The following is a 27,640-nucleotide window of genomic DNA, read 5'->3' on the forward strand; positions in this document are numbered from 1 at the left end:
GCTCAGGAGAATTCAAGTACTAACTACTTATGTCTCTTTAATTATTAAATCCAGTTCAGTTAGCTGGACTGCAAATTAATTATCTTCAGACACCAGTTGCAGTTGAACTATCCTGGGTAAAGCACTGAGAGTGGCACTTGCAAGCACAGAGTTGCTTCTCCAGTGCTGCTTTTGCAGTATCCACTCAAGAGATGTAATATGTTAATGCAAAAGTCCTCACAAATTAACCCAAAAGGTCACAAATGCATCTCAGGAAGATGTCTTTGGGAGCTCATGTCATCAAGATAACCAAACTCATTGCATTCAACCTCCTGAGTAGTGCAGACACCTGCCAAGAGTGACAATGATTTTCCCCAAGCTGACAGCCACCTTTTATCCTTCAATATGGGAAGATTCAGTCCCAGAGTAAGTAAAGTAAGCTGTGCACTGGCCCAGGGATGGGATGCAGGTATTTTGAGGAAAAGAAGTTAAATACACATTTTGTTGTGCAGTAGTTACTTAAAAGCACAAACAGCTGTAGGATGGTGAAAGCATTGAGGAGGGAAAGTCAATGAAAAGATGAATGATGCCCATTAGAGATTCACTGAATTGTTTTAATTCATCTGGATCATATTTCCTCTGAATGCAGCCTTTCAACTTCTTAACTGCAAACTGTTTTACAGGTTACCATAAAGACTTGGGAAACCTTTCTTTTTCCAGTTGTGCATTTTGAGCAAAAAGCCTGTGTGAGCCTCAGAAGTGAAAGGAACCCCAACAAACTGCTCAGCAGTTTCACACTTCATTTTTATTTGTCCAAAATACAGAGGGCAGGGAAAAAATCAGCTCAATGTCATATTTGAGAGCACTCTGTCTCTTCTGAACCATGAGGTTTCCAGAGCACTTCAGGTGCAGGGATTATCTCTCCACCAGCATACACTAATAATAAACTGTTCACTTCTGCTGGTTTTGGCTGGGAGAGTTAATTTTCTTCACAGTAGCTGGTATGGGGCTGTGTTTTGGATTTGGTAACAGAAAGATATTTTCATTATTGCATGGAGCCAAGGCCTTTTCTGCTCCTCACCCCACGCCACAGTGAGTGAGCTGGGGGTGCACAAGGAGCTGGGAGAGGACACAGCCAGGACAGCTGAGCCCAAGTGCCCACAGGGACAGTGCAGACCAGGTGGCACCATGCTCTGTGGCCCATTGCTCTGCATCCACAGCTGGGGGAAAAGAAGGAAGAGGGGGACCCTCAGAGTGATGGTGTCTGCCTTCCCAAGTGGCTGCTGTACCTAATGGAGCCTGGCTTTCCTGGAGAAGCCTCTGTCTGCCCATAGGAAGCAGCGCACAAATTTCTTGTTTTGCTTTGCTTTGCTTTTGGGTGCAGCTTTAGCTGTACTTAGGAAACTGTCTTTATCACAACCCATGAGTTATCTCATTTTTAACTTCCAATTTGCTCCCCCATCCTGCTGGGGGAAGGTGAGCAAGCAGCTGTGTGGGGCTGGGCTTCAACCCCAACATCACTTTACAAAATACTGTTGCAGGGCAGGATGTATGTTTAATAAACACTTATGCAAGATTATTTTGTTAAACTCAGGAGATTTTTGCATGCCTAAGAGTTTCAGTTTGCTTCTCACACTGTGTTCTTCTGCTTTTGGCTTGCTTTGGCTGCATGTACTGTATTTTGCTCATCTTTGTGGGTGAGTGCTTTTCAGGGCTACCTCTGTATTATTGCAATGGCCTTCAAGATACTCTCTGCCTTCCTTTGTTTTCTTATAAACTGCTTCACAAACAGCTGAGAGATCTTCAAGTGTCTCTTAAAACCTGACACTAGAATTCTGGTTAAGCTTGCCAAGATTCCTGTGTTAACAACCCTGTTTTATTCAGGTAGGTACAGATTTTTCCATGCCTCCGCCCCTTACACACTCTATTTATTTAGTTCTTTTATGCAGATTCCTGTACCTTTCACAATGGATTGTGACTCACTTCAAAACCTCTCTCCTTTTCCTTCCCCCTCTCCACACCACGGCTGACAATATTTACTCAGTTTCTTTAGAACCTCTAAAGAGCATGAATTCTAATGTTTGAAGTTGGATCACTTTTGATTAATTAAATATATATTATGGTGGTGCCAGCAGCATGACTATAATTAAAGCTGTATTTGGCTCTTTTTTTTTTTTTTAATTTTAATCAAAAGCTCTGATTTTCAAGTGTTCCCTCACTCCTATATGTGCCTGCTCCCTCCATGTCTCTGCTCTCCCCCATCTGTGCTGGCTTCTGCACACAGCTCACCTGCCCTTCCCTCTCACACCTGCACTCCCAAGTGCTCCTGTTCTGGGCAGAATCCTCCTCACCTGGCACAAGGGCAGGAGGCCAAAGGCACCCCTTTGAAAAGCAGCCCCACCAGGCACTCCCCTGAGAGCCATAATGCAAAGACAGAAGATGAAGCCATGAAAGGGCTGAGTCTGAATGCATGAGCTGACCACACCATAAAGGCAAACTTAAGGTGCTTCAGCCCCTTGGACAGACAACATGCCCACCACCACATGGGAACCTCCACAGGCTGTAGTTCTGGCTTTTACTGAGCTAAAACACACATTTGACTGTTTGAGACATCACAAAAATCCAAAACACTAAGATGTGCCATTTTTCAGCTGCAGTGACAGCCACATTACTTGGGGCCTTTTTCCCTTCTCCAAGTGCTCCAAACAAATCAAGAACAAAGCACTGCACATGCAGTGCTGCCTTTACTCAAAGCTCTTCCTTCTGTTGACACTGCATAGCTTAACACAACCAACTACTGTGGCTTTTGCAAAATCCAAGCGAAAACCCAGCAGAAATTTTGAGGTTTAAAAGAAACATTTTACAGAGACAGAGAAAACAGGCTAATGAAAGCAGGCAGAAAATCCCTGAACATCCTTACCATAATCCAAACACGGCTACTGTAAGCACATCCTAGAAAACTTCGCTCTCCAAACACAGCTGTGACCTTGCAGCACGATCCCTGTGAGAGGAAGCTGACACAGCCTCACTCGAGCAGAAAGCTGTGCTGCTGTGGATGCAGTTGTGGCCAGAGCCTCTCTGATGTCTCAGGTCACTCAAGGGACACCATCAGTGTGAAACTAGGCCAATGATAACAGGTTTTTAAAGTAATTTTAAATATTGGCTCCCCAAACATGAATCAGCAATGCCTTTGTTGTCATGTGGTCAGGTATTTTAAGAACTGTTCTAAAAATCCTTCTGAGCAGCACAATACCACAGGAAGACAGGCAGGTACAGAAAGGGAAGAATAATACAGGCCTAAAGTTCACTGTTGTAGTGATTCCATTTTGGGTAAGAGAATTTTATGGAATTAAAACCTTCAAGTGAACAGCTACTCTGACAGTCTGCACCAACAGGGGCCCATAGTCTGGAAGAGGCAACAACTAAATAATGACAAAACCCAAGAAACAGCTGTTTGCAAATAATCAGCATTTCTTTTGCACTGTAGGTAAGTTGCCTGTCAGCTTGTTTGTCAATTACAAGAAATACTTTAATATAATGTTTCAAAATGTGTCCCTCAATTGATACTATAGCTTTAAACACCTTTTTTAGGAGTCCATGTATTTTTCAGGAAAAAAAAAAAACAGTCCTTCAAATTATATCACTAGAAATTTCGACAGCTAATCCCTCCCAATATTCCACAGTGGGATGTTGTAGCAAACTAAGCCCATGATAAATTTAAAGCCTTGCCTTGAAAGGGGATGGAGGTAGGACTGCATGAGTAATTCCAAAGTACTTGTAAATGCTTGTTGAAACAGTAAACTCGTTTTCATGGATGAAATACAGATGTTACCTAAGCAGAATCTGGGGCTGGATGAGAGCTGGGAATTGAAATCAAGTCCTTCAAGCTGGCCCACTTGCAATGTCTTGATTTTCCCTTGACTACTCACCTCCTGTGCAAATGACTCTGCCTTCTTCCGCAGGTTCTTTTCCAGCTCAAAGTTTTCATGAAGCTCTTCATATTCCTCTACTGCCAGCACAGACACTGTTTATGTGAATTAAACAAGATCAGAAGGAGCAGATCAAAAGAAGAAGTACTGTTTGATTTTCCCAGATAAGCTGCTATTCCCTAGTACCATGGATCCCTGACTGACAGCATGACCTAGTTTTACATTTCCATATACAATCTTCTCTGCAGTATTTGTCCTAAACCTCACCACATATATGCACAATTACTAATCTTCTGAACAGAGTAATACTCCTCCTTTTCAGACTGAAAATCTCCAATAACAGGCATCAAGTAACACAGACCAGATTTTGCCTCTCTTTGCCTCAAAAGAGCTTTACTGAATCTATCAAAAATCTATGTTATTCTTGAGAAATCCATATTTGTTTACCTGGTTTGGAGATGAGCATAACAGTTTTTAAAGGAAGGTACAGTAAGTGGTAATTTAGACAGTGGGATACACATACCAGCCTACCTGACTCTCAAAGTGATTCTAACTTAAAAAAGCAAATAAACAAAAACCAACCACACACACAAAAAATACCCAACAAACAACCCACATACTTAGAAAGATTTAAGATCAATTCATCAACTCTGACTCTGAAATGCACTGAGTGCACAGCTCCAACACAGTGCCACATAAACAGAGGATACAAGAGGTATTGAATACTTTGGTAGCTCATTTTATACATACAAAAAAAATCTTGCTTTAATTTAACTCTTTTCTCCAGGAAAACAGGCAAATGTGAAACTAGGGGTTGTTCTTTCCATAATGCTTAGAAAAAAGAAAAAAAATTCAGAAAATTTTCATCTGTCATATTATCCCATCAAAATCTTCCAGCTAATCTGTTTAATCAGCTGTTCTGAAGTTTACTGTTTTGAGAGCCTTCAAGTACTGCCTGTCATAGGTTAAGAAATGCAGACACCTGGAAGGGGTAAGGGATGGACACCTGGAGAGAGCTTACAGGATATGCCCTACTATATCTCAGCCACTCCAGGAAAATGGGAAACAGCCAATGAGGCTTTCTACCAAACAATTTTTAATTTTTTAAGGCTTAGTAAGCAGCAAAAGGAAAGGGCAGAGTAATCTAAGAACTAAAAACTTTTCCCTCTCCTCAAAACTTCTTTGGAATCAACTATTACTCATGTAGAAGCATGCACCTTCATTAAGCAAAAGCTTTCCTTTTTTGAGCTGTATCTCTTTTTAGTCTTTCCCTGCCCTGGTTTTACCTCTCTTCTCTTTCCAGTAAAGGAAACTTCATTATTTTCTTCTATAACTTGGAAATCTTAATTCTCATATTCTAGCACTCCTGCCTTTTTCTCATCATCCTCTGAACATAAAACAAGTTATTCCCAAGACATCAGACATTCAAAATGAGAAGCTGCATCCCCACAAAAAGGAAGGCTGGTGTAATGATTTAGGAAAGCAGGGAAGTAAGGTTCAAACCCCATCTCTGTGAAGGACTGTGCCCCTGGTTTCCCACTTGTGGCACACAGGAAGAGATTTCCCTATTCTCACATAACAGCTGCTATTCACATTTTCCTGGAGTACAGAGTCTGGAACAGTCCAGGAGTTGATGCAGTGCCTGCAGCAATCAGCTCAGGTGTCAGATCTGGGCCACAGTCACTGTGCTGTAACCTACTCCTTGTACTGCAGCAGAAAAGCTCTGCAGCTTCAGCAAACTCTTGGAGAACCTGCTGAGACTACACACCTCTGTTACACTTCTCCAACAGTTTTTGTTGCTTATTAACTTCAGTCGTCAAAACAGCCTTTTCTTCTTTCAGCTTATTTACCTAGAAAAGTATAAAGAACACATCAAAACCAAGAGCATTTCAGTTAATGGCACAAGGCTTACAGCACATACATAATTCAAGCAGTATTTTGCTGTCAGTAGCTCTGTTTCCTAGGTTTGGCTTGATGCTGGAATTTCCAGTGGGATGGAAAGCACTTTTACTCCACCTTACAGATGTTGTAACAGATGTCATAAAAGGGTTATGAACTAATCCTCCCATGGCATGTTCCAGTCACAGCTGCAAATACATGATCTTTGGAACCTTTCTGGATCAGGTGCCATAGCACCTGGTTGGAAAGTTACTTGACTGTTTGCATTTTTATATAGTCAGACCCCTGGGCTCTGTTTATTGTCCAAGTGCTGTCAGCTGTGTCTTTCTGAATGCAAGTGCTGCATAGACAGGAAGAGCCACTAAGTCTTGATTTGCATCAGTACATGGCTTATCCAGTTTTCAAGCAGGAATGAAACTCTGCTGGCTTAAAAAGCCAATTTGCTGGTCTAATTATGATGACACAGCACTGCCAATGGCTGAACTTAAGGATATACTCAAAGAAGTAGCACCAGTGATTAAACTACGTGTCCTACAAAAGTATTTCTGACATATCTATGGGTTTAAGGAAATCCAGAAAACCCCTGCAGACTGTGAGGGGTGAGGGGCTGTCAGGAAGGGGACCTGACAGTTGTAATATGGGCTTAGATCAAACAGGTAAGGAGAAGTCATGTGCCAGCTCCAGCAGCAGACTGGACTGTGATGCAGAGGGTCCCTTCCAGGGACATGCCCTGAGTGATCCATCACTGGCAGGACTGGAGATTAGACAGTATTCAATTAATTTCACAACTGAGCGTTTTCAGCAAAATAAGCTAAAAGTTACAGAAAGGACAGACTCCAGGCTGACATGGTCTCGCCTTCCATGGTACAATACATACTTCTTCAATTACTTCTGCAAGTTTGCACCTCAGGTTTTCCAGTTCAATGGCCAAGGTCTTCTTTTCCTCATGAACAGATACGATTTGATCTCGCAGCTCTACGGTTTGAGGAAGGAAATGAAGAATATATTTGATTGGAAAAACAACAACAAAGGAAATATCACAGCAATGCAAGTACAGTTGGATATGAAACACCTGAACTACGTATCAAGCATCAGTTGTAACCAAGGAACCTCCTCAATAATTTATGAGCTTTGCATAAGTGTCAAGTAACAGATCTATAACTGGGTCACAGTTTCAGATTTACTCTGTTGAGGTAAGCTCCTTGTTCAGGCCTGATGTCTTTATTTGCATTTTGAATGATTAATTTCCTGCTATAACAGGGCCAATCCTGCCACCACAGAGGGTCCTCAGTCCTGCTCTTGAGACTGTCACATCATAGAGACTCTGGTATGGAGGCAGCAGAAAGCAATTTTTAAGAAGCATCCTTTAAAACAAATTAATACACTTCAATTCTTTTTGGATCGTGAGTTCTTGTCACAAGGGAAATAAACAAAACAACAGGCAGTTAATACTTGGGAGGTTTTCACAGAAGAAATTGTCCTGAACAGCTGCCAATTTATAGCCTTTGTAACATTATGTGAACAGAGTCAGAATATAACCTTTACTGATGGAAGAGCTAATGCTTGTAATTTTCCCCTCAGAATTTTTGTTCCTTAATTATTAAAATATGAAATAAATTAAATTCACAATGGAATAAAACATTTGATTATAATCACTTCTTAACAGGAGATCAGTTTGCATACATAATATATCAAGGTTTAGGTTAACATAAAATCACCACAAAAATCAAAATTTATTGATATATATTAGCTTTCAGTAAGTGCTCCCATTCACCACCTGCTTCCAGTATTTCACAGCACTGCTGTTCATTGAATACCAGCCATGAGTTGAGAAAATTGTGCCTAATCAATTGCAGATGATGATGATGACATGCTGGATGTCATTCTGGTAGGTCTCACATCTTCAAAATGTCCATTCTACACCAGCATCCCCCCTCCCAGCTCTGGAGCCTCAGATTTATCGTCCTCTAAATTAAAAGCATACACTTTCTAAAGTAAATAAAAAGACCTGTTTTCTCAGAAGATTCTTGATACACCTTGTCCATTTTATGGATCTGTGCTCTCCAGAGAAATTAATGGAGGAAAAAAGTCTCACTGAAATTTATGAGACTTGGATCAATTCTGGTTTTACAATACATGTATCAACCCCACTATGCAGAGAAGAAATCATATCCACAGACCACAGAGAGCCTCAGGTTTTACTACCTTATTTGTATATCCTTACAGAAAAGTGGTGGGAGATTAGGGATCATTCCAAGAAACATCCAATACTTTCTTGAATGGTGAGAAGGCTAAAGGACTTAGAAGATCCCCCAAATGCCACTTTTCATGCTTTAATGAATTGTTCATCAAGACAGAAAGCAGATACATCAAAACCTTTCTTCAATATTTCTCTAGTTTGACCCTGCTACTCTCCCATCTGATCTGCAGGCAGTGTTTATTCCCTAAATGTATTCTAGACACCTTTCTCCAGTACAAAAGTCTCACTTCCCATTCTGATGGGTTGCATGGTGTGCATCACACCATTTGCTGCCTGTTCTTGCATCTAGAGGATGGCAAACTGATTACAGCAGGGTACTATGACACCCTATTTCTTCAGTGGGATTGTTTCACAAGCATTTTTACAACACACACCATTTTCCCTCAGTGATACTTTGTACTGCTCCTTACAGCTGCTGCTTTCAAAAAGACAACAATTAACAAGGTCAAACTGAAAAGTTCAAAAAAGTTGTACTTAAACATCATGTGGTGCTCCAAGTTACAATAAAAAAACAAGTGAAAGCCTTTTTTTTTTTAAGAAGTTAAACACTTTATCTTGTCACAAAATCCAGAATGTTGGCATTCCCCTTTTATGGATACTATGACACAACAATATAGAAAACCATGGTGACTTCATCAAAGGGATGAGAAATAAGACTGATTTTGGACAATGGGAATATTAACTGCCTTTCAAAAAAGAACCAGAAATTTCTGAAAAAAAAAAAAAAAACAAAAAACCACAGCTCTGTCTTATCAATAGATTTCCATGTTCTCCAGCTGTGTTGTTTTACCCAGTACAACAGTCCCTCTTTAGGCTGTTTGTTTGGTAAGCTCTGGAACATGAATGAAGTTTGTGCATACAAAGGTACACAATGGAAACAGAAATGGAGAGTTCTGTCTGACAGGCTCTGAAATAATGACATTGCAGTTGAGGATGACCTTGCCCTTCTACTTAACTTTTATTTTTTAAGGGTTTTAGGAAATGTTTCTTTTACTGATTCAGTAGCATTGAACTCTCTTAGCTGGGTAGATCTCATTTTCCTATTGCATTTAACTTCCTCTGCAGGCTGTGTATCCCCCACCATTTATGTCACACACTACCAGCCCTCCATGTTCTCAGCCATTCCTGGAAATCCTTTGATTCTGACCACTCCCAGAGGCATCACTTGGAACAAGGCCAGCCTCTGGTCCAAACCAACAGTGCTGTTCTTCAGATAACTCCTGCCCTGCAGGTGCTGTAGGATCAGCAGCAATGCTCACCTTTTATTTGCTGCTGACAGTGCACAGAATTGCATGGTCCAGAGGTAGCTTCTGTATCCGTGGATGATTCATCCTCATCAATGTTAATCTCTTCAGTGATAATTTCTGGGCCCAGTTTGGCCATACAAAGCATACTAATCCTTTTCAAGGTTTTATTTTCTTTGTTCAGCTGAAAGGTGAGAAGTACAAACAGTAAGAAGCTGGTTAGTCTGTCTTTAAGCTGCTGGGCAAGAGAAAAAAAAGTCAACTGTTTTTTGTCCTTTATCATTAAAAGATCTATCAAAGAAGTCAAAAGTAACATTAGATTAAGTTCCATTCAACACTAGAATGGTCTGAAGATGGGGTGGTTATCCACTTTTTCCTCTGAGAGGTTTCAATTCAACGTGATGCTTTGTCCATGCCTTTTTTTCCCCTCTCTGGTACTTCTGTTTAATAAATACTGTGTAGGTTTAAATCAATCAAATCAACTATCAAGCTGGCTTAATGCTACACAGGCTTTGTGACAGCTGCTTCAGCTCCTCACCTTTAAACATGTACCAGGAGACCCAACTGAATGACCTGAAGAAGAGTTTGTGCTCCTGAAAGCTCATCTGGTTTTCCAAGTTGGATCAATTGGTTAAATAAAAATCCTTACCTTCTCCTATATATAAACTACAAATATATATAATAATATATAAACAATAATAATAATAAAATAATATATAAACTATATTATATATTATCTAATTTTAATATATAATTATACATAATATATTATTATATATGTTTTATATATATATATATATATATATGAAATAGATATCAGATATATATAAACTACAAATACTACCACTACTATATTCCTAGTCACAACAGAATTATCTCAAAATTCTTTGGAGTTATTACTGTAGAGTCAACATACATAAGATGAGAGCCATCTCATGAACCAATTCTTTATGGGTCTGACCACAAGTCAGAAACCACTTTGGGCTGGATGCCTGAACATGTGGCTGGCTGGTGGATGGTACACAAGAGATCCTACATAGCACCTTGGTCTTGATCAACAAAAACTCAACAGGAATCACTGCAAATGTTTAATTCTCTTTCACTGTCCTGCATCCAGACACCCCAGGGGTGTTCAGGTAAATGTCAGGGTGACTGCCCACCCATCAGCCAAGTATTCCCTGTGCTCAGGTTTAAGAATGAAACTCAGTTTTCTACTAAAGACACACCATGTGCCAAAGTCAACACAGACTTCAGAACTCCAGTATGCATCTTCAAAGAAAATATACACAATACAGCTCATCTGACCCCAAATTTTCACCTGAACAATCATCTCTGACCCCCCTTATCCTCAGCCTCTCAACTATGGGAGATTCATTCAAGGATTTATCTCCTTCCTAAGGAATGAAAGTGAGACAGTGGGGAGAGTGGTGTGAGAGCCCTACATGGTGCAGCCAGCTCACAGACAAACAGCCCCACGGAGCAAAGGGAGTCTTTGAACTGCCCTTGTCCCTGCATTAAAGGGAAAGTGCAGAGAAGAAGACAAGTTGCATAAATGTGTTCATTTTCTTACTTATATGCTGATTGTCTATCTTATGAATTCTAATATAGTGTCATTATGCAAACAATTAAGTAAATACCTCCAGAAAGTACATTGCTAATGCATCTAAATTAAAGTGATTTCTTGCTGGTGTGATTTTTACCATATCTAAGGATGTACTTTGGGCAGGGAATGGGGAGGGAGGGGAAAAAAAAAAGAAAAAAAAAAAGGCAGTCAGCATTGCTAATGAAATTTGGTTCAAAATTGCTGTAATCCATTTTCTGATGAAGTGGCTCAGATGCATTTTACACAACCAAAAATATATAAGAGAGATAAAAACATTCTTTAATAATAATGCACTTCTGATGAGATGGAATATAGAAAATTACACACTTGCTAAATTCATCAGACTAGACGCAATCAACAGAGCAGTGGAGGTCACCTTTCCCCTGCCCTTGCTTTGCTTTCATAAACAATCACCTGAAATGTAATGCAGTGGTTGACTTTTTCCATTTGATTTAGACACTGAAATGCTCATTATTGTTTTCACACAGAGGAGTTCTAAAACTTATTTTCCATTTAACCTAAATGCATACGAAAGCTAGAGATCAGGATGCTTGTCCATGAAAATAGAAACTACATTAAAATGGTTTTTTTTCCTTTAAAGGCAGGAATGGTGTTTTGCATCTCGCATCTGGCTGTTAGTTTTTTGCCACTTCCAAACTATTTCACAGCTCCACAAGACTATACAGAAATATATAAGGGTCATGAATACAATCTCAAGTTTTAAATAAATAAATAGGTAAACAGGTGAATAAATAGATCAACAAAAACCCAGCATCACTATAATTCTTCTCACCTTAGAAGCCAAAGCCTCAGCACTTTCACGACATGTCTTCTCAATTTCAAGATGGTTCTGAATACAGTTCACTTCCTCAATAACCATGTGAGAAACTAAGGGAACAGTTCAAAAATTAGTCAGTATTTTCCTGAGATTGACACATGCTTCCCATGATCAGAAATAGCATATCTTCTTCTGCTAACTTTCATTGTGAGCATTTCAAAACACAGGGAAGAACATAGATAATCTCCACGGATAGGAACTGTTCTGAGCATTGGATATTGGAGCTGTTCCTTTAAGCAATTCTCTCAAGACATGTTTGCAGCATTAGAGGGGCAACTGTAGAACTGAGCATAAACTTATGGAAGCAGAGGACCAGCAGGAGCCTCCTTGACAAACCTCACTCATCATCTTTATTTCACTAACACTTGAGGATTCAGAATGACACCTTTAGGATAATCCCTTAAGAGATGTTCACAAAGTTCCTCTCCACTTTCTGGTCTGTTTCTTATTGCCAGTCTCTTTGTGCTTGAGTAGGCCCCAAAACGAGCACCATGGTCTCACCTACCTCCACTGTTCACAACACAGACTTCAACACACTCACAAAAATCTTCCCTGAAACCAAGACTGGGCTATCTGACTGCAGCTGGAATGCATGGCTGTACATCTGATGTCACAGCTGGAGGAGCAAGTGCCACATCTGTCCTCTGCTCTTAGAAAATCCCTATTACAATTGTGGGTACACATCACTTTGCCAAAGACAGGCAAAACAGTGACCAAAAAGTTCTGGAACAAATTCTGTTTTGTAACATGGGAGACCAATGGGAATCAGAAAGAATTTAAAAGCACAGATACATTTTATCTTGCAATTCCACTCATCTCCCATCAGTACATATGTACTTTATGAGTGTTCAAAGTCTTAAGGGACAGGTTTAAGGTTGCACAGGGGAGCAAAGCAGAAAACCCCAGAATAGTTTTCCATTTCTCAGGCTCATGGATGCAATTCCCCCTTGGCTCCTGGCACACTCATCCCATCCCAAACAACAGCCTGGACCCTAATTCTGCAAGTCATTGCAAGGCACAAATTCCTCCTCAGCCCAGTGTCACGATTCCAATGCACAGAAAACTTACAAAAATGCACAGGTTACTTGCAGCTGAAAAACACTTTGGAGCAGGAACAAGGCTGGAAAATACAGTGTAAATACAGAGGGATTTTTTCCTAGTAGTTCTTCTCCTTTTCATCAAGATAAGCTTTAAAATCTAGGGATTTTATACCACTGGGTAGAAAACCCCCCTTACCCTATTCCAAGAGTTTTGACCAAAGACTGAAGAGAGATATTTAAGCCATCTTTGATATACAGAGGTCATCTTAATAACTACAAAACAGGACTTCATGATAGGAAAAAGAAGGTCATTAACAAATGTTATTTATGCAGCTTTATACTTAGCATCCACTGAAGTTTTCATTATTGAAGTTTTGATGTTGCCAGAGGGAACTAGCAACACATTGGTTTGCTGAGTAGCTGCATGAAAGACCCAAAATCTACAAAAAATAAAAGGCAGGGAGGTGTACTGGTAAATCTTGGTCTAAAAACTATATTCACGTGAAGTCTTCTACCAGCAGTGCAACCAGACCTCTTTCTTTGATTATCTTTTTATTTTCATTTCTCCTGGAGAAATTATCTTCATTTTATTTTATTTTCATTTCTCTATGGAGAAATTATCGGCTCCAAACGTGTCCTACCAGCTGCTACATTTGAGAGACATACAATAGATACAATTTGAGAGAGGAAAAGTTTCAGGCAGTACCATCTCCCTGTCTCTTCTGGTTTTATTCTTCTGAGCCCTGGGAGCTTTGAGCAGTGAGATGCTTTGGGCTGGGTGAAGGAGCAGTGGAGATACAGAGCTGCTCCCATTTTACAGACAGCAATCTAAGGGCCTCAAGCAAGGCTAAAGTTGGGAAACAAGGATCAGGCTCTCATGGCAGAACTAGGGATTACTCTTGGTTCATTTAAACTTAATTAACCTGCAATTATGATTAACTCAGGGGAAAAAAGTCTTTCCAAATTAAATACAAAAAATATATTATTTCCTAAGTCTGCCCAAAGTTCTTATTATGTTAATATTAATATTCATAAAGAAGCACTAAGTGGCCTGAAACATCTCTAACCTTGACAGTTTTTTTCAGGGGTAATAATAATCCGCAGCAAATGCAGGCCAACCAAAAACCACTTAACTAATTAGTAGTTGCAGTCACCGAGAAAACATGAATCAACACTGTTATTACAAGTGGCACATTTGAGTGGCATCTAATTATGACTTGATGAGCACGATACTTGCATTATCAACATTACTACTGCATCCCATCAGGGACTAAAAGCCGCTGATGGCATTGACTGCGAGAAACTCCCCCTCAATGGTACCGCAGCACCCAACAATCTCCTTGGCAGGGGCACCCTCACTAAATGACATGTTAAGCATAATTACTGGTAGACATTGTAAATAAACAGGATTGGAAGTGAAAATTGTACCAAGTGCATAAGACACAATCTGACACATTGGAAGTGGCAGCCTTAATTGAGAGTTTCTTTGACTGCTCAAGATCATTTCAACTGCATTTCTCGGAGGACAGTGATTATAACTGTGGAGACAGACGGCATAATGGTATCAGCACTGCTGACAGAGCAGTGAATTAAATTGTATCTGCTGTTGTGTGAAAGCCTTGATGAGAGGTACAGATCCTTAGTGGTCTTATCATTATAACACAATGGTCATGTTGTCATCAACCTTGCTGGCTCCAATTGAAAAGAAATGATTGTGTGTTGAAGCTTTCCCCCCCACCACCACCTTCTATCTCTTGTGCTCAATAGAACCAATTTTCAGAGAGCTATGAAATCACGCAATAGGGCCTAAAATGCAGCTGCTTGGCATACAAACGGGGCCCCATTAAACTGGAATCACACACAATATGTGTTTATGCCAGGAGAACAAATAGAAGCTGAGTACAGGCCAAGTTTATTCACAGACACAAAGCCAATGTAGCTCTTCATCAATATAATTGCCTTTTATATTGTCGTTTAAATAATGGGCTCTATTATTGCTTTAAAATCCTAATATTCCTGGCATTTTATCACTATGTTTACAAGGTATGTCCTTTAAAAATGTGAAAGGAAGATAAAAGAAACCTATAAAATCTTACAACATCAAATATTACCTCAAATTTTAAGTCTTAACTACTTGACATTTTCTGCCACACTCCAGTATTCCTCGTATCATAACAAACACAAAACCGGCAGCCGTTTTTCCACAGGAATTGTACTCCTTAGAGAACATTCTTGCTTACCTAAGATCATTCAAGGCAGTAGACAATTCCTGTTGATTTCAGATTATTTTCCATAATTGTATCACACGAACTATTATAAAACAGAAGTGAGCAAATTCCTCTTTAACACAGTCACACAAAAGTACAGACCATGTGATTTCCTTCTCCTGCATTAACTTCATCCACATTTCTGATGCTTCACCGTGCAGTTCACTGTACTGGCACAAACCAGACGTAACAGACCACAATCCCATTGTAATTGTCTCTTCTAAGGAGCTATTCCACTAGGATACTTCCACTCCCATTAGATGTGCTTTGTTGCTTCCAGACACCATACAGTTTCAATAGAACCATTACCATAAATGTGCAAAACTGAATATTGAGGTTCTCACAGCCCAGACGAGATAGAACTTGCTCTAAAAATTAGCACCTGAGAGCAGGTCGTCCTAAAAACCTTTCCTGGTATGTCTGTGCTTAAAGTAGTATTACTCCTTCATGAAAAAATGGCCATTTTAATTATTATTATTATTATAATTATTAGGAATCTCAGCATCAGATCCCACTCACTTCAAGCATGCATCATTCCAAAAGTCACTTGCAGAATCCAGGTGAGACAGAGCCACCTTTGCACCACTGTATTTTCACCACTTTGCACCTTGAGGGTGACTACCCATGCCAGAGAGTACAAATGCTGTAACAGCATTTATTCTGACTACTGTGGGCAAAGTCTCACTGGATTAGCTCCTTAAACTCAGCTTTCAAAGAGAAACAGCAAGTGGACCTGAATCTCAGCATTCTTAACACTGCTGTAGAGTGTGCAGAACTATGATGATAACTGTCTACGTCAAGAAAATCCCACTGACATTGTCAGCTTACTTTTCTGAAACTCCTCCAGCTTTTTGACAGCCTCATCTCGTTCTTGCTTGATTTTGTCACACTGTAGGAAAAGAGAAAATTGAAATGAAACACTGATCCCAGTTATTTAATTAGCAGTCAGTCACAACATGCAAAATCAACCAGGATCAATTGCCAGCACAATAATGTACAGAAGCCTATCAAAGCATTTCTTTTTCCTTTCAGCCATGTAAGATCAATGGAAATTATGCATAAAAAATTCATTACTCAGAGTACTTCCCAGCCAAACTGGCACACTGTACTTGATTTAGGTTCTGATTCAGAGCTACTCTGAAAATATTTTAAAGAGACACTTTATCCAAAACTGAAATAAGCAGTTATCCATTTTACACCAACAGTAGAAGCAATACTCAGCATGTCAAAAATAGGCTTCAGGTCTAGTTTCTTTAACACAAATAGACTCAGAAAAGAGGCCTACATTTCTATACCCACCATGTGCAGGGAAAACCTCAGAGCCAACCATCAGGGACATGCTGTTTAATTCCATTACATCATGAGCATAGTTTCAGCTTTGTAGAGACAAAGGCACTCATTTCATGCTTTAAGGAGTTCCCATCACCTCAGTTTTATTAATTTTGTGGTTATTGCTAACACTACACAGGCCTGCAATCACTGATCTTATGATGGAACGGGTTCTTCACAAAGAAAGAATAAAACAGATGTGAAATAGAATTCTCTAAGAAAACCCATTCTGTAAGTAAATGAAAGAACTCAAAGAAATGAGTAAAATTCACAAGAGACACAGTCAGTGATTAACCACAGTGTGAAAAACACATGACCCAGGGGGAAGTATGACTGGCACACAAGGTGCCTTACACACACATCCTTCCTCACATGCGGCTGGGCATGTTCACAGCAATAAATCAACCTAAAACCATGAGTTAACTTCTGGAAGAGGTCTGTGTGACTGAGCTCCTTACAGTGCAACTCCAATTACAAGGATGCTGGCCACTGGAACAGAACTGGGTAAAAAAAAAAAAAAAGAAAAAGACAAAAAAAATACCCAAAAAACCCTGAAATTATTTTGCTCGATTTTCGTTTTTTCCACATGAGGAGCCACTTTGAGTAAGCTGGGAAAGGAACCTGCTGTTAAGCAACAAGAAGGGGGAGAGTCTGATTCAAAGGCAGCCAAATTCAAGAGAACTCTTCTATGAGCTACAGAGGACCTTGGATGAGACCCAAAGAAGCATCTGCTCTCAGGCAAGGTGAGGATGCCCCTGGTGCTGGCTTGGGGCAGCTGATGGCTACCTGTGGGAGCAAAAGGAGCTGCACTCAATAACAACTCTCTTCTGATGGCACTGGGGTGATGAGGCTTCAAGGGACAGGGGCTGAGTAAGGGGACAGGTCAGTCACCAGCTGCTGTAAGGACTGTGAAAGAAGGCAGAGCTGCAGAAGGAGCAAAGACACGCTGAGCCAGCAGCGCCAGACGAGGACTCACCATTTCCTGGGGCCCTGTTAGCAAATAACCTGGGAAGAGAATCTTGCAGAGGAGAGGTGGGGAAGGGAAATCTCTGCACGAATCTTGCTGCCCTCCCTCCGTTTCCTCAGAAAAAATCTGGGTTACCTTTGTGGCAGAAGTGCAGTGTAAGAGCAGGAGGCAGTGGAAGATGCAGAAGGTGTTTCTGGCTGCTCTGCAGAGCACAGTTCTGCCACAAAAGGGAACTGGTGGGAGCTGCTGCCTCCTTGGATTTCCCCAGAAAGACCCTGGAGCCACAATGACATATTTCACCCACACATGATTTTTCTGCACACTGCAAGCTTTCAGCCCACTGCACATTAAATGAGCAATTTAAAAACCAGAAACATTAACATTTTAAGGATCTGATCTGTTGCCTGTAGAAGTCGACAACTTTCCTACTGATGGAAACCTTGCTGTAGAGGACATAGCACACTCCCTTATCCCAACGACGGGAAAAACTCCTTTTAAAATCCTCCAGGCAGCAAAAACTCCTTTTCAAATCCTCCAGGCAGCAGGCTGTAAGGCAAAGCAGCTTTCCCTGTGCAGTCAAAGGGGAAGTTAAATGACCTATTCCACTTCACCTCGAGTGCTATTTGCAGAGAGAGCTCCATTTGGACCACGGCAAGCTGACTATTCTCCTCATAACTGCCACATTTCTCTGCACAATCAGGGTCTCTAGGCTTGGGTCTCTGCAGAGCAATTCCTGCTCCCAGTTGCAGTTTTCTCAATACCTTCCTTTTGCTGCTACTGTGCTTCAGAATGAAAGAAGAAGAAGAAAAGGAGAGTGGGAGATTGCTGCCCTTGCTGAAATGATCAATGGAAAGCACTTTGCCTTCTGTCTTGCAATCAGAGCCATGCAAGCAGAGCTGTTACAGGTCCTTCCAAAAAATACCCTGGTTTATCTTCTAAGCATTAGAAAAATTTGAGATTTTCTTTAACTATTTAAACTGTTTCAAATTTGAAATTTACACAAAAATAAAAATCCTATAAACTATGTTTCATAATAAAAAAAACTCTGCCACCCTTTAAAATAAATTGACCTTACCTTTAAAACTGAAAAGTTTTAAAATCAAAATTTAGATATATGAGCTGCTCCTAAAATGCTCCAGAGAAGTCTTAAAAGTTCATAACCATCTCACTTTTCAAAAATGCAGTTATAGGCATACACAATGGAATCATGAATGGACAAAAGTATCACTATTCCTAAATATTAAAAGGCAAATATCATAACATGACTATAAAATCTTCCCTTTCCACATTCAAGCACATGGAACTGCTAAGGAGAAAGTCTCCATGTATTTACTAAGCTTTCCCTTTTCAGTGTTAAGGGATAACTCCAAACTAAAGAGTAACCTTGAATAAAAATTTAAAAGTTTGTAGCTCCTGGATTGCCAGTCAATTTTCAGTTTTTAACTTAATTAAGAGTTCCAGCTTCTCTGCAAAGTAAAATAGCCCTTTATTCTATTTTATTTAATATATCTAGTATTAGTAATCTAATATTTATACCACCATTATCTCACCTATAAAACCCTAACAATGTAAACAGAAAATACTGCAGTGCTGGACTGGCTACAGTGATAATCTCCTAGCAGTACAAATACATAGCATCTGTATTTTTAGAAATTAACAGTCCAGCTGCCACAGTTAATTTTGTGAATAACTCCATATATTCTTCATCTTTGCAGGCACAAGTTCAGAAGATTTGTCAATCCCACTCCTTTCAGATTTTAGCCTTCTAGGTAGCCAATACACAAGGCAATATTTTAATTTCTAGTTTCTTGTCTATTCTCTACTAACAGGCTTCTTTTTTGCCAACTATTTTGCACATAAGCTCCTACAGACTTCAGTAAAAGGCCTTCAAAGGGCAAAAACAACAGGGAGATTGTTCAGCCCAGATATTAAGATGCAAGAAGTTCACGTAGTAGTCATATAGTCAATTAAACCATTGCTAAGCAACACAAGACACAATTCTTTCCCATTTACACAGATTGTGAAATGTATGCAGATTTAATGCTTGCTCTAAAACTGTGAGTTTGGTGCAGTGCTCAAAAGTATCCAATGACATTTGCAGTACTCTACTCAGAGAAACAATGAGCGTGTCATCAAGGCAGAGTCCCTTCCCCATTCCCACTTGGTGATAAAACATATAATCCACTCCATCCCTGTGCTTCAGCACAGCAAACACCATGAATGATGTATAGAGATACACTATTACACCTACTGTTTTGGATAGCTGTCTTGCTTTTTTTTTCCCCTACTGGCAGCATGACAAAACACTGTCAAAACCAGCGTTCAGAGTCATTTCTGTCTGATTAGCAAGTAGTCAAATATTTATTCATGATCTGACTCTGAATATGTCAGAACTGCATATTAAGTTACCCACATTTGTGTGCAGCTGAACATTTGTTATCCATTTTTGGGGGGCTGGTATGAATGTTTTGTTGGCTGCATCATTAAAAAAAAGGTGACCTAAGAGACGTAATCTGGCAATATAATTTTGCCTCCATTGTATCTAAAAGTATTTAAAAACACTAACAAAAAATGTCTGGGGAAATGTTGTCAGAGACTCCACCAGTGGTCTCCAAATTGGCAGTTTTGCAAGGCAATGAGGAAGAGACATTGTGGATGAAAGATCTTGTCTTTTGCTCCTGAATTTTCAAGGTTATTAGCATTCCTTTCAAAGCAGCAGTGCTTTGAACAAAGTAACCCACGTAAAAGTCAATTTACTTCCTAATTTTAAGGAAAAATATGGAACAAAGAGCATAAATTTTCAAAAATTAAAATTATATCTCAAGTTACCTACCCATTATCCACTAAGTTCCATGTGTCTGATGGAAACTAGGACAATTTCTGCATGCACAGCTCATCTTTCAGAGCCATACAAGCACAGCAGTGACCTAGGAAAGTATTCCACCAAGTGTACCAAAAGCACATACACACACACTGCTATTTAATTCCTCTGTGGCACTTTCCACACACACTCTGCAAGTCACCTGCTAAAAAAATTAACATCTCATTCTCCTGTCCACACAATTAATTATGTGACCACAATTGATACAGAGGAAGCCATTTGCTGACATTCACAGTGACAGACAGTGGCAGAAATAGGAACAGAAGTCACCCACAACTTCCCAGACCACAAGCAGAGAAAGTCTGTGCTACATTTTTCCAGCAGCAGGTTTGATCCTGCAAAGCACAAACTAAGATACAAAGCAAGAGATGCTAAGGACCTTTAGAATTACTCTGCCCTCCCATAACACAAGGAATAGTTTCATTTCAGTATTGGCACTGGAAGCAAATATAACCATGAACTCTGTATCAGTAGATTTATTTTTTTTTTTTGTGGAGGAAATGCACTTAGAGCCTCACACTTAACCACTTGAGTCCAAGCACTTGAACAATGAACCATGACTGCTTACACAAGCACACCAATTTGCAGGATGGAGATTTTGGAGGGAGAAAAGTTGCATAACAACTGAAAATCCAGCCCTGAGCACGTGTTTAACTGTTTGCTCAGCTGGGAATGTAATCCCCATAGGCTCAGGCTTGGGGGATTTTTGGGTGTTATGCAAGAATTCTGCAAAAGTTCAAAGCAACCTCGAGATGAAACAAGAGTAGCTAGAGATTTGCAGCTGTAGGAAAGGAGCCTTGTGAAAGAGAGGAGCAAGGAGGCAAGAAGAGCAGAATGGAAAAACAACCTCAGAACATCTCATTCCATCTCAATTTCAGAAATAAAATTTTTCATTGACATTCCCTTTGAAGGAAAAAAAAAAAAAAAACAAAAAAAAAACCCATAGCTCAAGGGAAGTCTCCCCATTCCTCCCTTCCCAGCTAAAGAGAGCTTTGCTGAAGAAACACCAAAGCTGATGGAACTTGGGTTCAGGGCAAAGCTGGGGAGCCTGTTTTTCATGGGGTGTACTCATGTCCTGGCATGGCACTCCCCACATGTGACAGAAGCCAACAGCCAGCATGGGACAACCTAAAGGAGCAGAGCAGTGCAGGGCAGGATGCTGAAACCACTCCCAGGCTGAAAATGGTTTGGAGACTGCAAGAGAAACCTGCCCAGGTGTTAAACGTGCTCCTACACGCCTCCCTTTCTGCTCTCAGAGACAGCATTCTGGGCTGGAGGAGTCCTGGTCCAAGTCAGTCTTATTCTTATTTTCTTCTGTGCATTTCCTCCAAACAGCAAAGAGAGAGGACAGATTTCCTGGGAATAGATCAGCAGAACAGGAATGCAGCAACAACCAAAGGGAAAAGGACAAGGAGGTCAGAGCACAGAGGGAATGAAGCACATTGTGCTGACCTCAGTAGAAATACAAATAATCTTTGCTGAATCATAAGTGTACATAAGTATCAAATTTTCTTCAACAATAAGAAAAGAGTTAAGGACAAGATCTTCTCAATACAGCCTTGAATTGAAACCTTTGTAACTAAAAATGACCATTCCAAAATGATTTCAAAAGAAGCTCAATTAAACCTACATATCCTGGCAGCTAACAGGGATTTAAAAACGAACAGATTTCTTACATCTTCAGCTCACTCATACTGGAGAAGGAGAATTTTGCTTACAATACAGCGTAGCACTGACTCCCCTGCATTCCTCCCTACCTTCAGAAATCATATTCCTACATTATAAATGTTCAGAAGCTGAGGGAAGTTTTTCTCTTTTTTTTTCTTTTCAGTAATTAAGTCCCCCATGCAAATGAAGCAATAATAAAACAAGACTTAGATCAAAGAGAAACAATTTTATCTGAACACGTGACTTGGTCTATGCTCCCACTGATATCACATGCAAATCTGGTAAAGCAGCAATCACTTAAAATATATTTACAGGAACTTTTCTGCAGTGGGACAGCCAGAATAGTTGTGAGAGCTGCATTCATTGCTCCATAAAACACATAGGTACAAGTAATACTTATTATCATAAATTAACAGTGAACTCAAAAAAGCAGTCAACAATCTGCCACAGTCCACAAGGTGTTTCAGTATTAAATGAATAATTGGTTCATACAAACCTCTTCCTTCGTTTTCTTATTTTCTGCTCTAAGCTCTTCATATTCGCCAATAGCTACACATGGGGGAAACAAAGAAAAAAAGTTAATATAGCAGTACCTCTTTCCAAATTAGTTCTCCAATTGATTAAATTGAAAACTCTTCTTTTGTCTATGCAGACTTCTTAAATAACATGGGTCATAAACTTCATTAATAGCCTGTTAATGTCCTATGAACTGGACAGCCCTCTAGAACTGAAGCAATTAGGAAGTGTCTGAAAAAGATGGTAGCTCCCAAAACAATCCATTTTTGATCAATGTAGAGTTAAATAATCTTATTGATTGGGTTAAAAAATTATAAAGTGGATATACTGGTTTGCAATGACCATTTTAAACCCACACTGGCTCGGGTTACAGATCAAGCCCATAAAGAATGGTTGGTGTGATATATGGGTTCTTGCAGAGCAGCTGATCCGTGCACCAGTAAAACCAGGGTCTCCCATCCATCCCTTAACTTCTCCATATGTACCCATGATTCCATGCCCAAGAAGCAGGAAAAACAATCAACAAAACAAAACAAAACAACAACAAAACACACACACACACAAAAAAAAAAAAAAAAAACAACCAAAAAAAACCCAAACCAACAGATAGATGAACAACCAAAAACTCACACTGGTGAAACATTGTATTTCCTACACAGGAGCACAAAGGCTGTGCCTCTTGGTCACTGCTTCACTGCCAAGCTATTATTCCCTGTTCCCCTCAGGAAAATAAGGGAAGAGACCTCTACCATCTAGATGCATGAAAACATCTAGAACATCTAGATGCATGAAAAGGAATGCAAATTGTACCAACAGAGTCAATTCAAGTTTCTTCATACTTGAAAACTGCTGGTGTTTGCTTGCCTTTAAGGCAAAGCCATTCTTGACACTCAATACTTTACAAATGACTGAAAAATGTAAATATAGATTTGCCCCACCCTCGACAGCTCTCTTCACACACTCCATGAACAGAGAACTCTGACTCATTAGCCCTGAAGGAGAAAATAACAGAATATTCTGGGCTATAGCTCTTAACCCACCCAACTATTCCCAGCCAACCCTGCTCTTTCTTACAGGAAAAGAGGAAAACCCCAAAAGAGCCAATATGAGTGAACACAGCACATTCCTCCACAACAGTGGCCTCACTTATTCACCAGCTTCTCACTCCACAGCTCAGCAGGCCAGAAGGGACTGTCCTGGAAACATACCAATAACCTCTATCAGTATTAAATTAAGCAAGTAACTTTGTATGCAGAAGCTCCTTTAATTATAACTTAGTCTTTTGATTTTCAGTTGTCAACCTGTGTCTCCTGAACCTGAATTTGCTAACAAAATGTAAGTATTATCTAAATTAGATGTTTTAAATATTAGGTACTTACTATGGCTGAATAGGACTTTTTACTAAAACAAAGCCATAAGGGTAAAAGTATATAATGACTATATTCACAATGAACAACAGGAAAGATACCTTCATTTGCACAGAGTGAGGTGGTGACTATTCCTACTCTTTTTATTAAAAACTTAATCAACCCCTTTCCTAAAGCTGCATATTAAAAAACACAAGTTAAAGAAAAAAACCCCAAAGTTTAAAAATGCTACATGCATAAACTTCAGCATTTATATTGCAAACCAGGGCAGCCTTCCAGTCAATTGAGAGATATTCCATGCCAAATCAATCAGTAATGGATTTAAAATCTACTCATTTACTCAAAAAAATAAGAAGAGCTGTCAAAGGAAGCAAGTGTCACTCGACTGTTTTTGCTTCCACACCATGGACAAGGCATGTCTTTACTGGTACAGGCAGGAGAAAGAGCTGATGGTGCAAAAAGTCCTCTACTCCAGATGAAACAAGATATCCCAATTAAGTCATATCTTGTTGGTAGAAGTAAACTAACACCTGGCTTTTTGGATATATCATTAGAGACAGAATTACCCCTGTCAGCACCAGAAGCTTTAATGGAATTGCTGCCACCACATTGCTCCTCCCAGTGTACATGGAATAGGAAAAATCAGACCAAAAGTGCTGTGAAAACTCTCGAACAACAATGGCCTCCTACATGTACAGCATGCACAAGACTGTGAAGTGCTGTCAAAAGGATAAAAATAGCCAAAAGGATCAATTTTCCCCTTGTTCACCATTTTAGGCTCAAAGTAAATCCAACTTATCAGCATTTCAACAGGATGCAGTAAGCATCAGCAGCACCAGCCAGGTGCACACTATTTTCAAATAAAGCCTGGGTGGCATTTTTAACACCTCCTTCTGTTGAGGGCAATCTATGGGACAGCATTAGCATTACACCCAGCACCTGACAATGACTCCAAACCCTGACTCACAAACCTTTAGCAGGCCTAAAGCTTACATGGGCAAACCAAGCTTTTGGTCAGGTATCAGTTGCATTTGCTGAAACCTACATGGCTCAATTACCTAACAGTTCTTTAAAAAATAAATAAAAAGCACCTGTGTAAGTACACAATGATAAGTGTTAGGTACAAATACTGTAAGTCTGCTCCTGTATCTGTGTCCCCATATGCCTTGATTTTACTCAAACCTGTGAAAGTGTATACAAGTAAATTTAATTAAACCCTGAATTTGCATCTTGCAGTCTTACACCTTCCTTGAAAAAACAGGGCAGGAAAACTAAACACACCACTGCCTGATAATGACCAAGCACTAAGTTCACACAGAAAGACTTGCCTTCACAAGTTTCTGAAAAAAAAAAAAGATAGGGTTCAACACAAGAAACTGAAGAGGAAAAACATCTGAACTCTAATACATTCAAGAAGGATGGGTTCTGCTGGGGAATTAATGTTGTGTACTAAGATATACACACAGGTACACGAGGAAAAAACAAATTACAGAGCAGGTGAAGACAGCAGCCAAGAAGGTGTCCTAAGACCATAAAAATTACCCATGTGCTACAAAGTAGAAGGAATTTGTCAGGCCACATTAGGAGCTTGTCAACAGCATACATTTAAAAGGTACTGCTCTGAGATATTGCTGTCAGATTGGCACTCTAGTCTGCTCCTAAGAAGATACATATAAAATGTTCCCTTATTCAAAGGTACTGACATTATAAGAAAAAGTTTAAAGAAATCAAATAGATCATAATAAAAGAAAAAGTATACAGAGCCACAGTGCTTGGGACTAGAGACTGGAAATCATCACACTTCATCAAATCCAGCCAACAAACAGAGAGCAAAGTTAGACCATTTGAAAATGAAGAAAAAAACCCAGGCAATATAAACACCTTTAGTATATGTGTGGTTAGCAGCAGTTATTAACCACTGCAATGTAGCAAAGTAACCAGAAATGTGGCTATGACAGTACTGAAGTGTAATTTTACCTAGTTTGTAACTCCAGACACTTTGATCACTGACTCCTGTTTTCAACTGAACAAAAATGGGACTATTGCAGAAGATGACTCTGTCTTTTAAGGGCAAGGTTCCAGCAGTGCCAATAAAACCAAAGACAAGCAAGGCAATTTTCCAGGCAAGTAATCAATTACTGTTATGATTCAGCTGTTAGTCAACTTTGCTACCATTCCTCAGGTTCTACAACCAACCACTAAAATAACACAAAGTTTTGCCAATCTACTTTTTTTTGGTTTTAAGTCTTACCCACAGAAATATAAGGGCCAGTTGAATAGAATGTACATCACTGGAAACATCACTTAAAGTACAGTGAGGCAATAGTAATATTTATAGTGAAACTGCTGTATTAAATCATGACATTTCAGAAAACTATTTGAGGATTAAAACTCAAACAACACTTTTAAGTCCAAATACCATCAATACAGAGATCTTGTTTCTTCATGATGCTCACCTTAAACTTAGTAATGGAGCAAGCTGAAGAATAATCAGTATCAGGTATCTGAGTCTAACACACAGGACTTGGAAAATTCAGCATGGGTGAAAGATAAGAGTATCTTACACACAAACGGCTTCAGTGTCCTTGTTACTGCTCAGAGCTCTGCCAAGAAGCCAGGCAAATTTGCCCAAGCCCCAGAGAGCTTCACAGCTGCCACTGAGAATTGAGTGGGCAGCCACAAAACACCTGCCTCAGGTTCAATCTCCTGACCTTGGTGAGGAAAGTAAGAGCAGCAGCTGAAGTGTGACAGCAGTCAGCCACAGACACTGCTGTGGCACCACTCCTCAGACATGTCATGTACCTGGTGCCAGGCAAGCCTCTCAAGAGTAGAAAAACACATCCTGAAAAAGAAACCAAGCCAACAGCTACTGAATGAATGTTTTCTGAAACCTTTCCAAACCCATTTGCATTTTTCAGAAATCTGAGTACACATCAAAATGTTACAAAAACCTGAAGCCATACACTGCTCTGAACAAAATAAAGATAGGACACGCCTGTGTACCATTACCCCAAATATTCAGACCCAGCAGATCCTTCCACCAACTGCATTTGTTTCCAAAATACTGTTATTTGCATTTGGAAGCAATAAACAAGAAAATTAAGAGACTCTGTTCAACAGACCATCCTAAAATTACTTGAGGGAAGTTGGTGGTATCTAAAATAGTCTTGTTTTGCTATCAATAAGAATGGAGGGGACACTATCTATTCCAAATTACAGTATATAAAGAGTTGGCAAATTTACTTGTCTACAGTAACAATGTATTTTATCTAATGACAAGAATAATTTCATTTATGTCATTACCTTTTCACTGCTTGAGTTTTTCACTCTAGGCACCAGACTCATCAGTTAACACAACTACTGATTTAACTATGTGTGCTACCTTTTTTTTTGCATAGTTTAAGATGTAAAACAGAGAGTATTTTAATTTTTTTCCACTAGCTAACTTTTTGCCTACAAAAAACAACTTTCTCACCAGCCACATCATCACAAAAGTGTATGTTAGCATAACAACAACACACCAAAACTCCTGTGTTAAGGATGAACATCCACTAAGAACAGAGCCTTACAGGACTGGATCTGCCAAGTACAGCTTCTATTTCAACAGCTCAGGTGGATCTGGGACAGCCAGTCCTCAAGTTACAGTAACTTTCCCTTGAACTAATTCTTCTAGTCCTGTAAAATTTCCTTAGACATTAAAGGATACCCAGCACACTGGAGGAGAAGACTTTCAGAGAGCAGAACTGAAGCCCTGCTCTAAACAATTTCAACAGGCTGTTTTCTCTAAAGAAAATAACACAAACTTGTCTTTTTTGCAACTTATCATTGTCACTTTAATAAATGCTCTCTTGGA

At 39.6% G+C, this 27,640-nt stretch overlaps 1 protein-coding gene across 2 annotated transcripts in view; it reads right to left on the reverse strand.

Annotated features, from left to right (window-relative positions):
• SHTN1 (shootin 1) overlaps positions 1 to 27,640 on the reverse strand; it is a 56,819-nt gene that overhangs the window by 27,395 nt on the left and 1,784 nt on the right. For both annotated transcript variants that reach the window (XM_071445992.1, XM_071445991.1), the window contains exons 2-8: positions 22,401 to 22,453; positions 15,888 to 15,948; positions 11,708 to 11,802; positions 9,327 to 9,495; positions 6,685 to 6,782; positions 5,677 to 5,758; positions 3,909 to 4,003 (exon numbers count right to left, since the gene is read on the reverse strand). In XM_071445992.1, coding sequence (XP_071302093.1) covers positions 3,909 to 4,003; positions 5,677 to 5,758; positions 6,685 to 6,782; positions 9,327 to 9,495; positions 11,708 to 11,802; positions 15,888 to 15,948; positions 22,401 to 22,453 — 653 coding nt within the window. The remainder of the gene's footprint in view (positions 1 to 3,908; positions 4,004 to 5,676; positions 5,759 to 6,684; positions 6,783 to 9,326; positions 9,496 to 11,707; positions 11,803 to 15,887; positions 15,949 to 22,400; positions 22,454 to 27,640) is intronic.

The sequence above is a fragment of the Agelaius tricolor genome, unplaced genomic scaffold, assembly GCF_023055355.1.
Source record: "Agelaius tricolor isolate 1412-34295 unplaced genomic scaffold, bAgeTri1.0.p SCAF_22, whole genome shotgun sequence".
Taxonomy (NCBI): Eukaryota; Metazoa; Chordata; class Aves; order Passeriformes; family Icteridae; genus Agelaius; species Agelaius tricolor.